Here is a 16,214-nt window from a genome sequence, read left to right on the forward strand (position 1 = left end):
CCAAATAGTGTCTTCTCTGAGATTAATGTCAGAAAGCAAGCTGAAAGGAGCACGTTCGGTGAGGAAGGGCTTAAAGGTCATACAGGAGGAGGGAGGCTGACTCAGGCAAGAAGCTGTATGTAAAAAGGTTCATATGAAGCCATTGCACACCACAGAAGCTCTTTATAAAAACTCCCTTTTAACATACACTTCCTTATCACTTACCAAATACTTGGCTACTTTATTACAGTGAGTGTGCTGCACTGTATATAATGTGTGAATTGAAACAGTTAGCAAACAGGAACTTTGATCTCTCTAGATCTCGCTCTCTTCCATAAGGCTGAGTGATAGAATAGCTAATGATAAATTGTAACAATAACAAAGAAGCAAAACAATAGTGGATTTGAGGCAGATAAGACAATTCAGTGCAGGGTAAGAAATGCAAGCAATAAAGAGGGATTTCTTGAACTAAGCCAGGCTGATCACTGAAATCAGATTAGCACCCTTCTGTTACCTGCTTTTGAACATTCTGTTCTATTTGCAACAGCTGTGACAGCAAACAAGACTGTATATTGTGCAAAAAACAAATTAGGCCTGACTAAAGGGAAGCCATGAAATGTTTCCTGTTGTCTAAAGAAAGGGGAAATTATTATTTGGAATAAGCCAAGTATTGGGTTCTTAATAAAAGTTCAGATCAAGCCAGCACAGTGAGCTCGATCAGCTTAGTGCAATATTGCATTACACTCACAGCTGATGCAGCCCTTGCTGCCAGCCAGCATTTCAACAGGTTTCCAAATCTGGTAATTGCTCATGGTAACTGCTGTGGAGGGACATGAAAAGTGGGGGAAGTTGAAGGTTAACTCCAGCACTTGAATTGAAATGGATGCTGCCTTGCACACTTCCTGTTAGTCCTTCCCTATAGAAGTATAGCTTGGACATGTCAGAGAAGTCATGGGCTTTTTACTATAGCAACACTGTCAGCTGGAAGTCAATGCCCAGAACACCTCTCTTATTTCTCTGCCAGAGGAAATAGATCAATAATTCCATGCTTATGAGCTCAGAATCAGTAGACATTACATACTACCCCAAAACAAAACAAAGCCCCCCAAATACAACTAAATCATTGAACATAGCTTGGAGTCTTCATAGAATATCAGAGTTGGAAGAGACCTTAGGAGGTCACCTAGTGCAACTCCCTGCTCAAAGTAGGACCAACACCAACTAAATCATTCCAGCCAGGGCTTTGTCAAGCTGGGCCTTAAAAACCTCTAAGCATGGGGATTCCATCGCCTCCCTAGTTAACCCATTGCAGTGCTTCACCACCCTCCTGACGTAGCTTTTCCCACTATCCAACCTAGACCTTCCCCACTGCAACTTGAGATCACTGCTCCTTGTTCTGTCATCTGCCACCACTGAGAACAGCCTAGCTCCATCCTCTTTGGAAGCCCCTTTCAGGTAGTTGAAGGTTGCTATCAAATCCCCCCTCACTCTTCTTTTTTACAGACTAAATAAGCTCAGTTGCCTCAGCCTCTCCTTGGAAGTCATGTGCCCCAGCTCCCTAATCATTTTTGTTGCCCTCCGATGGACTCTCTCCAAATTGTCCACATCCTTTCTGTAGTGGGCGGCCCAAAACTGGATGCAATACTCCACATGTGGCCTTACCAGTGCCAAATAGAGGGGAACAATCACTTTCCTCAATCTGCTGGCAACTCTCCTACTAATGCAGCCCAATATGCTATTAGCCTTTCTGGCAAAAAGGGCACACTGTTGACTCATATCCAGCTTCTTGTCCACTTTAATCCCCGGGTCCTTTTCTGCAGAACTACTGTTTAGCCAGTCGGCCCGCAGCCTGTAGCAGTGCATGGGATTCTTCCTTCCTAAGTACAGGACTCTGCACTTGCCCTTGTTGAACCTTTTAGCCCAATCCCCCAATTTGTCTAGGTCACTCTGGACCCTATCCCTACCTTCCAATGTATCTACCTCTACCTCTAAGTATCATCCGCAAATTTGCTGAGGGTGCAGTCCATCCCATCATCCAGATCATTAGTGAAGATGTTGAACAAAACCAGCCCCAGGACCAACCCCTGGGCACTCTGCTTGATACTGGCTGCCAATTACACATCAAACCGTTGATTACTACCCGTTGAGCCAGACGATCTAGCCAGCTTTCCATCCACCTTTGTCCATTATAGTCCATTCATCCAATCCATACTTTTTTAACTTGCTGGCAAGAATACTGTGGGAGACCGTATCAAAAGCTTTGCTAAAGCCAAGATATATCGTGTCCAACCGCTTTCTCCCTATCCACAGAGCCAGTTATCTCATCATAGAATGAAATCAGCTTGGTCAAGCATGACTTGCCCTTGCTGAATCCATGTTGACTGTTCCTGATCACCTTCCTCTCCTCCAACTGCTTCAAAATGGATTCCTTCAGGACCTGCTGCATCATTTTTCTGGGGACTAAGATGAGGATGACTGGTCTGTAGTTCCCCACAATCTCCTTCTTCCCTTTTTTTAAAGATTGTCACCATAATTGCTCTTTTCCAATCATCTGGGACCTCTCTCAATCACCACAACTTTTCAAAGGTAATGGCCAATGGCTCTGCAATCACATCAGCCAACTCCCTCAGCACCCTCGGATGCATTGCACCCAGCCCCAGGGACTTATGCATGTCCAACTTTACTAAACAGTCCTTAAACTGTTCTTTCACCACTGAGGGCTGCTCACCTCCTCCCCATACTGAGCTACCCAGTGCAGCAGTCTGGGAGCTGACCTTGTCTGTGAAGACCGAAGCAAAAAAAAATTGAGTACTTAATCTTTTTCCACATCATCTGTCACTACGTTGCCTTCCGCATTCAGTAAGGGTCACACACGTTCCCGGACCACCTTCTTGTTGCTAACTTACCTGTAGAAACTCTTCTTGTAACCTTTCAGATCCCTTGCTAGCTGCAACTCCAACTGTGCTTTGGCCTTTGCAATTACACCCCTGCATGCTCGAGCAATGTTTTTATACTCCTCTCTAGTCATCTGTCCAATTCCACTTCTTGTAAGCTTCCTTTTTGTGTTTAAGCTCACTGAAGATTTCTCTGTTAACCCAAGCTGGTCACCTACCATATTTACTATTCTTTCTACACATCGGGATGGTTTGTTCCTGAGCCCTTAATAAGGCTTCTTTGAAATACAGTCAGCTCTCCTGGACTCTTTTCCCTCTCATATTAGCCTCCCAGGGGATCCTACCCATCAGTCCCCTGAGGGAGTCCAAGTCTGCTTTTCTGAAGTCCAGGGTCTGTATTCTGCTGCTCTCCTTTCTTCCTTTTGTCAGGATCCTGAACTCGACCATCTCATGGTCACTGCTGCCCAGGTTGTCACCCACGTCTACCTCCCCTATCAATTCTTCCCTGTTTGTGTGCAGCAGGTCAAGAGAAGCATGGGCAACTTGACCAGAGTTTGACCACTGGCCTGCAAAATAATTGAAAGAAAGCGAGTTTCACTTTGTCTCTGTTGTTTTGTGAGAACATTGGTAAGGTCTTTGCCATCATCTGTTGCCTGTTTCTGTGTGTGATAAGTTGTATCTCTCTGATGGCATGCTGGGTTACGGGCGGGGTGCCCCTCTCTGGTCTTGGATATCCTTCTTTGGAGAGCAGCATGACTGTAGTCTGGGTTATGTACTGGCTACATAACTCTTAGGGAGTCTGCTCTCTTCTGGTTGGGGCTAAAATAGTCCAAAAGAAAAAGGCAAAGATGTCCATGGCTCACAAATGGTCCAGGTCCTTGCAGCCTCATGCAGGGTAAAGGCCAATAGTCCTTGGGAGGAAGATCTGGGATCCTTAACCCTTGCATGTCCAAACAACCCCAGGGCTTCACAAAAAAAAGTAAGGAAAAGCTGGTCCCTCTTTTTCATCAGAGAGCTCAGTGTGGCTGGTGCTCTCAAGCATTTTTCTCAGTAGACAGCCTGTTGCCTGGGACCAGGGAGCTCTGTGCTCTAGTGCAGTTTTTTTTACCAGCTGCTACCCAGCATAAGCCTGGATCCCCCCACCCCCCCTTTTAAGGACCTATCCTTAAAAGATTCATGAGCTCTTTAACTCCTTCTTGACTGGTGCAGGAAGCTGCCCTGCCACCCTGTGCCCCAAGAAATCCTCAATTTCCAGTTAAAGGAAGCTGCTATTAGCAGTGTAACCAATGAGAAGTGACATGATGAATGAGCACTTTGCTAGAAGTAGATAAGGTTGGTAGCTGAGAGAGGGGATCAGGGTACTTTTCACTTGGGGAAAATTAGGTCTGTAAATTTACCTTTTAAGTTAGAGGACCAGAAGGAAAGCAAATAGAAAAAGTGCAATGGGGTGTTTCTAGGGAATAAATGCTGACAGAGCTGGGACCCATTTGGCTGCACACTTGGCAGACAAGGCCTGATAAGCAAAGCAGAAACATTGCTCATATAGGATTTTAGTCAATGCCTGCAACTTGAGCTAATCTCCATAAAATGCACATCTGCTAGTGACTGAATGCAAGGGGGAACAACACAAGAGAAAGGACACAGACATACTCTGAAGTTTCTGATTCTGCGCTTTGAATCCTCCAGTTGCTGCTGTAGAGAGCCCACAATTTCCTTGTATTTAGTGTATCTCTCTTCAATTATCTCCTTCTGATGATGAGATTCCTGGAAACACATAAAAAGGTCTAACTGTTTTTGTAAGGAGAGAGAGTAGCTAAAAAAAGAAACCTAGTCTGCTTGTGTAAATAAGAGTATCACTAATAGACATTCAAAACAGTAAGGGCTAGAAATATAGGACCCCTATTGCCTTGCTGGTGATGAAGAGGTAAGAGGCTCTCTACAGAACTCTGATGTTAAGATGAAAACAATCAAATTTAAAAATAAAAGGCTTCCCCCCCTTGCAAATTAATATTGATTAATCAATGATTCTTTACAACTTCCCCCCAAAACTAAATCATATCATGGAATTCAGCACATTTCTTTCACGGGGGAAAACCAAAATTAGTTAGGGGTATTTAGATACAGCTGCCCTTGTGTTGCTCATAAAGAATTTTTTTTATAAACTACGGTACTGATCGCATATGACTCCAGTTAAGATCCATCATATTTCTGCAGCTAGGAAGGAGCTCTGTTGGAGAGGTTGAGGGGAAAAGTGAACATACTTGCACATGTGGCGGTTGTGTCCAGGAATTAGACAGTTTGGAGAGGAAATTATTAAAGAAATTCACTTCATGACAAAATGGCAGCTTCCTAGAGATCTGCATATCTGCTTACTTAATGCTCCAGTAAAGATCTACATTTTAAATGGAACAACAAATAAATTTCTTTTTTATTGCTAGACTCTGTATTGCACATTATTGGAAAAATGTGACTTCTCCCTCTAGGGAATTGTGGTATAGTAAAATTTGGAGTGTCCTTATAATGGAAAAATTTTCACAGCAAGTGTATGTACACAAGAGAAGCTCCAAGAAGAGGATAGGTATTTAGAAATGTGGTCACCCTTTTTAGAGCATTCAGAGGAGGAGGGCTCCCCAGCCAGCAAGTCATAATCTTTAGTCAAATTCCTTGAATATTACCCTGATCCCAAATAAATAAAGTACAATGTCGTATGTTAATGTTTTATTGTAACTTTATCTTAATACAAAAATGAATAAGAAAGATGTTCTGAGGGTACTATCTTACAATGTCTTGGAAATGAAAAAAAATGCAACGCAGACACGTGATAAATTAGCCAATGCACGACCTAAAAGAGTCAGTGTAGTGGGGTGCAACAAAGGTTGTGAACCATAATTACTCCTTTGGCCCAACCCCACTCTACCACTGACATATGGGGGACAACTAACATTAGTCTTAGAAGGAGAAAAACAGTGTTGAAGCTGTGACGGGTTCGATCACAGAACCCCCCCTGGGAGCTGCCAACTGATGTGCCAAGACTACCTCTGCTCCTGTCTTCCCTGCCAGCTAGGACTCCAGCACTCTGTCTTGCTGAGGGTATGGCTACACTTGAAATTTCAAAGCGCTGCCGCGGCAGTGCTTTGAAGTGTGAGTGTGGTCGGAGCGCCAGCGCTGGGAGAGACCTCTCCCAGCGCTACACGTAAAGCACATCCTCTACAGGTGTAGCTTGCAGCGCTGGGAGCCATGCTCCCAGCACTGCAGCACTGATTACACTGAGGCTTTACAGCGCTGTATCTTGCAGTGCTCAGGGGGGTGTTTTTTCACACCCCTGAGTGCGAAAGTTGCAGCGCTGTAAAGTGCCAGTGTAGCCATACCGTGAGACAGACACTTCCATCTGCTCCAACAAAGACCAGGGTCTGAATTACTTGCCCCAAAGCTGCAGGTTTACCTGAAAACAGCTCACAAAAGTGTACTTGTCTTTAGCACTCAGATGCCCAACTCCCAACGGGGCCTAAACCCAAATGAATTCGTTTTACCCTGTATAAAGCTTATACAGGGTAAACTCATAAATTGTTCGTCCTCTATAACACTGATAGAGAGATATGCACAGCTGTTTGCTTCCCCAGGTATTAATACATACTCTGAATAATTAATAAGTAAAAAGTGATTTTATTAAATACAGACAGTAGGATTTAAGTGGTTTCAAGTAGCAACAGACAGAACAAAGTAAGTCACCAAGCAAAATAAAATAAAACGCGCAAATCTATGTCTAATCAAACTGAATACAGATAATCTCACCCTCAGAGATGCTTCAGTAAGTTTTTTCTCACACTGGACACCTTCCAGGCCTGGGCACCATAGGCGGCAAGTTTCTATAATTTTTGGTGGTGCCCAAAATGGCGGTGTCCGCCCCCACCCCCACCCCCGCTCTCGCCCTGAAAGCCGATATAAAATCAAGCTACAATGCATCGGCACCACAAGATTACAAGGGTCAATTAAAAGTGGAAAGTCAGAAGCAGCACTTGCCTCCTTCAATATATGGTATTATATTTTTGTTGCACTTGTTGTGAAAAAGTGGGCATGTTCTTAATGTTTTCTCTGAATACTGTGTGGGTGCCTTAGTTTCCCCTGCAAGGTGCCAACTGAAGGTGCTGGGGACAAAGAGATCAGAAGAAGACTCCAGCAAGAGACTAAGGCTCGAGGAGGGAGTGTCAGGTTTGGAGCTGGTGGGAATGGGGGAGCCAGAACTTGGGTCTAGCTCCCACCCTCCAAGATGGACCTGACTGAGGGGTCTGTTTTCTGTACCTACAAGCTTTATTTTAGACTGTGATCTGTTGTCTATAACCTTCTGTTTTATGGCTGGCTGAGAGTCACGTCTGAACTGCAGAGTTGGGTGCAGGGATCTCTGGTTGCCCAGGACCTTCCTGGGCACTAGCTGCGGAAAGCGCACAGTTTTGTGAAGGGCTGCTGAATGCTCCGAGGTCATACCCACGGAAGATGTAAGCTTCTTGCCTAGAGACAGTATACTCAGAGAGAGGAGGCTTCCCGAGTCCTGACTGGCTTTGTTATGGAGTAGTTCCAAAGCATCCCAGCATCCCCTTCCACATGCGTTCCGGAAGTCCATACAGGCATACACTCTCTCCTCTGCCTTGTCTCTTTTCCAGGCATTAGGAGGCCACCTGATCGCTTTGTTCTCCAACGGCCTTCAGTTGGCACCTTGCAGAGAGCAGGCCAGGCATCAGTTGCCCGAGAGAGGGTTTTCGGCTATTCTCTGTGCGCCAGAGCATCACACTGGCACTCTAGGGCTCTACAACAATCACACACCTTATCCACCATCTAGATCGTTGAGAAATGCATAGGGGAAATGGGCACCCACAGAGTAGTCAGAGAAACATTAAGGAACATTCCACTATGTACACCTGTATACTTTAAGGGGTAAACTCATCAAGTATTGTGCTAACACGATACTCCAAACTGACCACCAAAATTTAGTTCACGTTTTTCCCTCAAAGTGATGCTTCTGGATCGGCTGGGAGATGTAGGGTTCACACTGGCAGGGGTTTAGGTTGGGGCTGGGGGCACAAGCTCTGGTGTGGGCAGGGCTGGGGATACCAGCCCATTTGTGGAATGCAGAGAGGCTACCCCGGGTAAGGCGCAGAGCCCAGGACTTCCCTCCTTACTGGCATAAGCAAGCTCCAGGGGGAGGCCCCTCTTTCCCCCCGCTCCCCGCAGCACACTCCTCGCCCACGAGGCGGCCGGCTTTAGGAAGTGCGGGGCCAAGTTCGAGACATTTTTGGTGGGGTCCTGGAAGGGATGATTAAAAAAAGTGAAAAAAGCCTCTCATTTTTTGCATGTATTATTTAGCTTTCCAGTCATAATATAATAATTAATATTATATTTGCTCATATATTGTGTTTGATTCTTATTCATACCGCCGTTTCATCATTGTGGGTCCCGTCCCTCCTGGGGGGGTGGCATGTGTTGGTCCAGTGCTCCCTGCCCTCCTTGAAGAGGTGTGCAGGGTTAATGCCCTGTGGAAATGAGGGCAGGAAGAGTGGATCATGGGCTGGCTGGAGGCAGGGCAGGGGCGTGACCTGGAGGTAGGGTCGTGCTGCGGCAGGGCAAGGGATGTGGGCTGGTTGGGATGACAAGGGGTGTGGGGTGGGCTGGCCTTCAGCAGGCGCAGGGGGGTGCGAGCGGTTTTGCAGGCCTGGGAGAACAGCAGGTAGTGAGTGGGACTGGCTGGCTTCAGGCTGGGGTGAGCAATGGGGTTGACTGGAGACATGGGGGGTCGGGCTGTGCAGAGCGTTGCAGAACTGGTGGGGCAGCAGTGTGTGGGGGGCTGGCTGCTTTGAGCAGGGACTGTCAGGTGTGTGCAGGGGTTTGGCGAGACGAGGGACAGGGGTTTGGAAGGGGTGGCTTGGACGGCGGTGCAGAGCTGGCTGCAGCAGGGGGCCGGGGGGGACTGGTGTGGGCAGGTCACGGGCTGCGCAGAGGCATGGCGCCCCCCTTTAAGTAGCCCAAGCCCCTTCTTACGCAGGGGGACCTTTTAAATGCCGCGGGACGCTGTAAATGATGGGGGAGGGCGGGTTCCGGTGGCTAGTATTGCAAGGACGGGTGTGGCAGAGTGCAGTGGAGCCCCGCGCCCTTTAAATTAGCCCCCCATCCGAGCCCTCACTGCCCCGCAGGGTCGGGGTCTATTCATAATGGAGATATACCAGTCTCCTAGATATGGAAGAGGACCCAAAGGGTCCATTGATTCAGCCCTGCCTCCTGCAGGACAAGTATGATTTTGCCCAGATCGCTAAGTGGCCCTTTAAGGATCGGAACTCACACCCTGTTTAGCAAGGCATGCTCAAACCGACTTGAGGCTATCTCCCCAGGGCACAAGAGTCCAGCCGGGTCGCGGTGCTTGCCGGCTCTCGGCGGAGCTCCAGAAGGGAGAGCGGCGGTTGCCGCGTCCACGGAGCTGCCGGCTTGCCGCACTACCGGCTGGAGCGCGGCAAGCCCCGCGACTCCGCTCTCCCTGCCGAAGCGCGGCAAAGCCCCGCCGCCCCGCTCTCCCGGCCAGAATACAGCAAGTCCCACCGCCCCGGCTGGAGCTCTAGCTGGGAGAGCGGGGCCACGCCGCACTCCCGCCGGTGCTTCACTCAAAGGAGCGGGACCATGGAGCAGACCGCAGCCAGGGACCGGGGTAAGTTAAAAAAAAAAAATTAAAAAGGTGCCTAAGGCGCAGGGCCCTCTTAGGCGTGGGGCCCGATTCCCCGGAATCGGCCGAATCGGCCTAAAGCCGGCCTTGTGCACCACAGTCACTGCACATGCTGCTAGGGACTCTCTCAGGTCCAGAAAGCCCACTCGCCTCCCCTATGATGGGTACCGGGGCAGGGGGTTGCCATCATGTATGGCCTCCCCACCCCTGCTGCTGCCCCTGGGTGCTGGTGGGGGGGGGGCAGAGGAGAGAGCTCCCAATCATGCGTGTGCCTCCTTCCCCCTCCTCTCTCCCTCTTCCCCTCCCCCGGTGCTCCAAGAGGCTGCCTGCCACTGATCTCTATAGCCTTAGGCAAAAGCAACACAAACAAAGGAGAGAGGCACTGGCTGTTTTCTTTCAGGCAGGGAAGGTCCGAGGCGGGGGCAGGGGAGAAACCCAGCTCCAAATATTGGTGAAGCACAGCCCCCAGCCTTGAATATTCCTGGTGCTTGAGTACCTCGAGCCCATATAAGCTGCCGCCCCTGCTGGGCACAATTCTTTCCCCTGGTACAGCTCTTGTTCCAGCTCAGGTGGTAGCTAGGGGATTCTTCATGATGGTTCCTCTCCTTTTGTTCTCTTCCACCCCTTTATATACCTTTTGCATAAAACGGGAATCCTTTCTCTCTCTCTGAGTTTCCACACCCCCCACCAACTAGAAAAGCACCGGCTTAAAGATGGATTCCAGTTCATGTGACATGATCACATGTCATTCCTCCCAGCCTGACTCACAGGAAGGCCTGCCTGCAAACAGAGCCATCCAGTCAATTGTGCTGGTTGATGGGAGCCATTAAGATTCCAAACCACCATTAATGGTCCACACTTTGCATAATTACAATAGGCTCTCAGAATTATATTTTATATTTCTAGTCCCAGATACAAGAGTAGTACATTTATACAAATAGGATGAACACACTCAGTAGATTATAAGCTTTGTAATGATACCTTACAAGAGACCTTTTGCATGAAGCATATTCCAATTACATTATATTCACTCGTTAGCATATTTTTATAAAACCATATAGACTGCACAATGTCACAGAAGCGCTTAACTTGTTCTTCCTACAGCAAAGTGAAATTTGCTAGAAGCAGGGCCAGTGCAAGCCATTAGGCAACCTAGGTGGTCACCTAGGGCGCTAGCATTTGGGGGGCGGCATTTCGGGTCCTTTGGTGGCAACCGTGGTGGCCGGATCTTTGGCCGCCCCGGGTGTTGGCATTTAGGTGGAGGGACCTGGGACACGGGAGTGCAGGGAGGGCCACCTGCAGCAAGTAAGGGGGGGAGCGCAGCATGCAGGGAACTGCTCCCCACCCCAGCTCACCTCTGCTCCGCCTCTTCCCCTGCTCTGCTTCTCTCCCTCCCAGGCTTGCAGCGCCAAACAGCTGATTGGCGCTGCAAGCCTGGGAGGCGAGAGAAGTGGAGTGGCAATGGCATGCTCAGGGAGGAGGCGGAGTGGAGGTGAGCTGTGGTGGGGAGCTGCCGCACGGTTCCCCAGGCTGGGGGGAGCTGCCGCGGGGGCGGGGGAGGAGGTTAGGGTGGGGATGGGCAGCTGGTGTTGGGGGTTGCAGGAGGGGCGCCTTAGGGCTCAGCGTTGGTGGGGCGCAAGGTGGAATTTTCGCCTAGGGCGTGAAACATCCTTGCACCTACCCTGGCTGGAAGTGTGCTGTAATATTCTAGGACTCTGCTGTACTTAGCAGGATCTAGAAGAGTTATTCTTCCCCATAGTGTGGAAGCATCATTTTCAAATGTATCATTTCAAACTGAAATACTAACAGAACCTCAAATCAAACCCTACCTTTACAGCAAAGGGATAAAAATCTAGCTCTCTATAATACTGCAGTCAGGTAGTTATTGTGGCTTAATATAGGAAAACACTCAATAAAAGCATAATTTTCAAGCATTTAAATGACAACCACCACCTACATGACATACTAATTAGGAAACATGACAGAACTCACATTTAATAAATATAATTTTGTCTTCCTATATAAAATAATCAAAAAGTTCCAGCATAAGAGACCAAATGCTGCCAAATTCAAATTTGAAATTTGTACTTCAAATTGTACCAAGCGGCAAGTTTTCAAACAGTGTTACACAGATATACAGTATTAGAGATAGGCCGGAACTAAAAGTCTGGATATGAACCCTGAGTTGCAGATCTAAATTACGTATCTGCAATCCATAGCAGATTGACTTGAAGTAAGAATACCATATACAGACCCACCACCACCATTTACTACACTACTTTGGTGTTGGTTTTATGGAGGTCTCCATAAAAATACAAATCAGGACTGACACTGCTTAGCTTGTAGGATCTGATAAAGTTGTAGTACAGCAGAAATATCCCTTTGAGAGCACTTCTCTGTCTTGGAAAATGCACTCTTAGTAAATATGTGAGGCTTTTTCTGAAAAATCTGGTATTTGTAACTATTCTTTCTTGAGGCGTTGGCTCAGGGAAATAAGGGTGGATATTTATGGTCAGAAAAATGGCTACACAAAAATGCATGACCTTACTCAACCAAAGTTCACTTTGAATTAAAGTCGATCTATTATGATTAGGGCTCCTGTCTGTCATGGAGGTCGCAGAAGTCATGGATTCTGTGACTTTCTGCAACCTCTGTGACTTCTCCAGCAGCCAGTGTGGCTGACCCCAGGGCCAGCTGCTCAGGTGGCCCCAGGGACAGCCCAATGGCTGCTGCTGGAGTGGCTCTGCAGCCAGCCACTTGGGCGGCCCCACAGCCAGTCGCACCAGCCACTGCTGCAGCGGCCCCATGGCTAGACGTACCAGGCACTGCTTGGGCAGCCCTGAGCAGTGACCAGTGCGGCTGACCTTGGGGATTGCCTGAACAGCGGTCCTGGGCGGTTGGTGAAGCTGCTGCTTGGCAGCCCCCAGCAGTGGTCCCCGGGTGGCTGGAGAAGCACTGGGTGGGCGGCCCAGAGGGCAGCTACAGCAGCCACTGCTTGGTGGCCCCAGGCCCCCCCACAGGGTTTCTCCCTGAGCAGTGCCACTCCCCACTAAGATTTAAGTCATGGGTATAGGTCATGGACAGGTCACAAGACGTGAATTTTTGTTTATTACCCATGACCTGTCCATTTACTTTTACTAAAAATACCCATTACTAAATCGTAACCTTAATTATAACTATTTATTATTTGCATGACTATACAGCCTCACCAAAGCTGGTGGCCTTATTCATAGATTCATAGACTCTAGGACTGGAAGGGACCTCGAGAGGTCATCGAGTCCAGTCCCCTGCCCTCATGGCAGGACCAAATACTGTCTAGACCATCCCTGATAGACATTTATCTAACCTACTCTTAAATATCTCCAGAGATGGAGATTCCACAACCTCCCTAGGCAATTTATTCCAGTGTTTAACTACCCTGACAGTTAGGAACTTTTTCCTAATGTCCAACCTAAATCTCCCTTGCTGCAGTTTAAGCCCATTGCTTCTTGTTCTATCATTAAAGGCTAAGGTGAACAAGTTTTCTCCCTCCTCCTGATGACACCCTTTTAGATACCTGAAAACTGCTATCATGTCCCCTCTCAGTCTTCTCTTTTCCAAACTAAATAAACCCAATTCTTTCAGCCTTCCTTCGTAGGTCATGTTCTCAAGACCTTTAATCATTCTTGTTGCTCTTCTCTGGACCCTCTCCAATTATTGTGCTAGGTGCTCTATAAATCCATAGTAAGAGACAGCCTCAATCCCAAATATTTTAAAATCTAAACAGACAAGGCAAACAAAGGGAAGGAGAAATTAAGTAGTACTGTCCTCATTTTACCAATGGGGAACTGAAGCACATAGAGATTAAACGACTTGCCCACGATTACACAAGATGTCCGTGACAGAGCATGGAGTGAAATCAGATCATTTGAATCCTTATTCAGTGATTTCACCACAAGATCATCTTTTCTCCACATATTTGACTATAAAAAGCAAAGCTTTTTCCCATCTTTACTCACAGGTAGATTTGCAGAGTCAACACAGCTACTGGAGAGTAAGCTAGGGTCTAATCAGGCACACATTTCACCAAAAGATTTATTAACTAAGTTTCAGTTTCAGAACCGTCAGTACTGATGATGATGATTATACAAGTCAGAAGGAACTCAACTTCACATTCAGACCCCAGTTTAATTTGCAAAACTGGCAGTTACAAAAAAAAGTATCCGATTTGTAAACTTGGTAAATTTGTTATGAAGTCACTGAGAAAGAACATACATAGAATCCCACAAAGCCATTTTTATAATGTCACTTTTCAGCGCACATCTATACTTTAAAAAAAAACCACACTCTAATTTTCCCTGGACCATATGAGTTCCACCAAGTTTACTGGGTAGAAGCTCTTCAGAAAAGACCTTAAAAATGGAGGTCCTGTCTGTTCTATGTGGATATTACCCAACTTATTTCACTTGTCTGAAAAGTCTGCCCTCGTGACTCTTCCTAAAATTTTCCTCTCCACCTCTTGTGCAGAAGGGTTTGTGCCTCCAGCCCAGTACTGTGAGTAAATGTAAGTGCTGATGTGAGTAAATATCAAAAACAATAATCGGAATGAATGCTTTCCCTTTGGGAATCTCACGGTGCTTTACAAATACTAATCGCCCAACCGCTCCAACTCCTCTGTGAGATAGGTATTGTCAGCTCCACTTAACAGACAAGGGAAGTGAGGCACAGAGAGGTGCAGTTGCTTGCCCAAAATCACATTGCCAGGATTAGCGCTCAGGAGTCTGATGCTGATCTCACTCATGCTAGGGTATATCAGAAATAGAGCTAGAGCAAAATTTTCAGAGCAAATAGTTTATTCACCAAAAAATACAGTTTGGGTCGAACCGAAACTATTTGCAAATTTGATTTGAATTTGCAAAATATTTTTGGGATGTAAGGTGCCATTCACAAAACTACCAGAGGAGGTGGTGGTTGTGGTGTTACTGGTGCACTTCTTCACAGGTTTTAGCCCAGTGGTTAGTACCAGCACGTGGGATGTGGCCCCAGGTTCAATTCCCCCCTCCACCTAATGTGGAGAAGGGATTTTAACTAGTGTAGCCCCATGCTCCAAGAGACAGTCCTAACCATTAGGCTATGGGATATTCTGGTGTGGGTCTCTCCCTCCTTCCCTCTGAAGGTGTTCCACTTTTTATAAACCAATTATTAAATACTATGAATTGCTACTATGAATGACAATGAATAGTCATTGGGCCAATGAAAAAAAATGTGAGAATTACTCTATAGCTTGGTGGTTACGACACTGCCCTAAGATATAGAAGACCCTAGTTCAAGTCCCTACTCCAATGACTAGTTAATTATTCATCAAAAGTGGAAGAACTTCAACAGAAGAGACTGAGAAAGACCAGAATATTCCATAGTTCAGTGGCTAGGGTGCTCTCCTGCAACGCATAAAACCCAAGTTCAAATCCCTTTTCCACATCAGGAGAGGGAACTGCCAATGAACCAAAAAAATCAGTTATTCACCCAGCTCTAATGAGAGCTCTACTGAAGATAACGGACAGACACCAATATAAAACCAAGATGAAGTCTGAATCAGCCCCAAGGTCTCCTAACTCACAGCCTCGTGCTCTAAAGATCAAAACACAGTGTTTCCTATACACGTAATTTGTGCAGTGCCCGTGGATCTCTCAGTATGAAAGATTCTATATAGAAAATAAATGAAAATTAATATGCATTTTAACTGATGGATGTTTTAAACAATTCTGATTTAAAAGTTTGTTTGAGCTATTGGGTTCCCAACTCTCCTTTAGAAAATAATAACAGGTTTTTAGAATAGAATTTCCTAATTTTGTGTGGCTCTCATGAATGTAAAAGAATTACAGCACGGCAATTTAGCCATTAAGCCCCAAAAGATCTAATTGTAGGCTTACCAGCCTTGACAGGCTTTCTCCTAACACTGTCAATATGTCCCCATGAGTCAAGACAACCATATACCTTTATTTGACAGCTATGCTGTGAAAAAGAACACTTTCGTAGGTATTAGGTGAGAAACCAAGTATAGAAACTATACAGGCAGATTTACTGCAAACCTCAGCTATTTCCACTCATTTCTCTGGATCTGTTAGGAAAATATTTTAAAAACTGGGACGAACAGATTTAATTGCAGTGTTTAAAGTGATTTATTACTGATGATGGTTAAGTAAGAGCTAACTGTCCTATTGTTGTTGTTGTTATTTGTTGAAATGCTAAAGTTGTTACACAAGAAAAATTCTTCTTGAAATCATCAAGTAATTAAGTAAAATCTGAAGGAGGACTTTATGATTTGACCCATTATTATTCCTACAGTAACATAAAGGTGTGTAGTGCTTCACATGCAAAAGATGATGGCAAGGGCTGTGCATGCCAAAGAATTTATAACCCAAGTTGTATGGCAGGTTAGCATCTATGCATTACAACCCCACTCAGCCTTTCGGTATCGCTACAGCTAATCAATTATCAATTGCTCTTCAACCTTCAGATATAATTTCTAAACTCTCTTCTCTCTCCCTTTTGTGCTACAATTTAACTCTGTAAAGTGCTTTAAGAAATGTTTTGTCTGAGATAAAAAGTGAAGTGAAGGACATAAAGTAAAGTGAAATTCTGCTTACCTCTCTCACAAG

At 46.2% G+C, this 16,214-nt stretch overlaps 1 protein-coding gene across 1 annotated transcript in view; it reads right to left on the bottom strand.

The window, feature by feature from the left end:
• CEP128 (centrosomal protein 128) overlaps positions 1-16,214 on the bottom strand; it is a 430,997-nt gene that overhangs the window by 18,139 nt on the left and 396,644 nt on the right. The window contains exon 22 of the mRNA XM_032801915.2: positions 4,524-4,637. Coding sequence (XP_032657806.1) covers positions 4,524-4,637 — 114 coding nt within the window. The remainder of the gene's footprint in view (positions 1-4,523; positions 4,638-16,214) is intronic.

Source organism: Chelonoidis abingdonii, chromosome 4 (genome assembly GCF_003597395.2).
Source record: "Chelonoidis abingdonii isolate Lonesome George chromosome 4, CheloAbing_2.0, whole genome shotgun sequence".
Taxonomy (NCBI): Eukaryota; Metazoa; Chordata; order Testudines; family Testudinidae; genus Chelonoidis; species Chelonoidis abingdonii.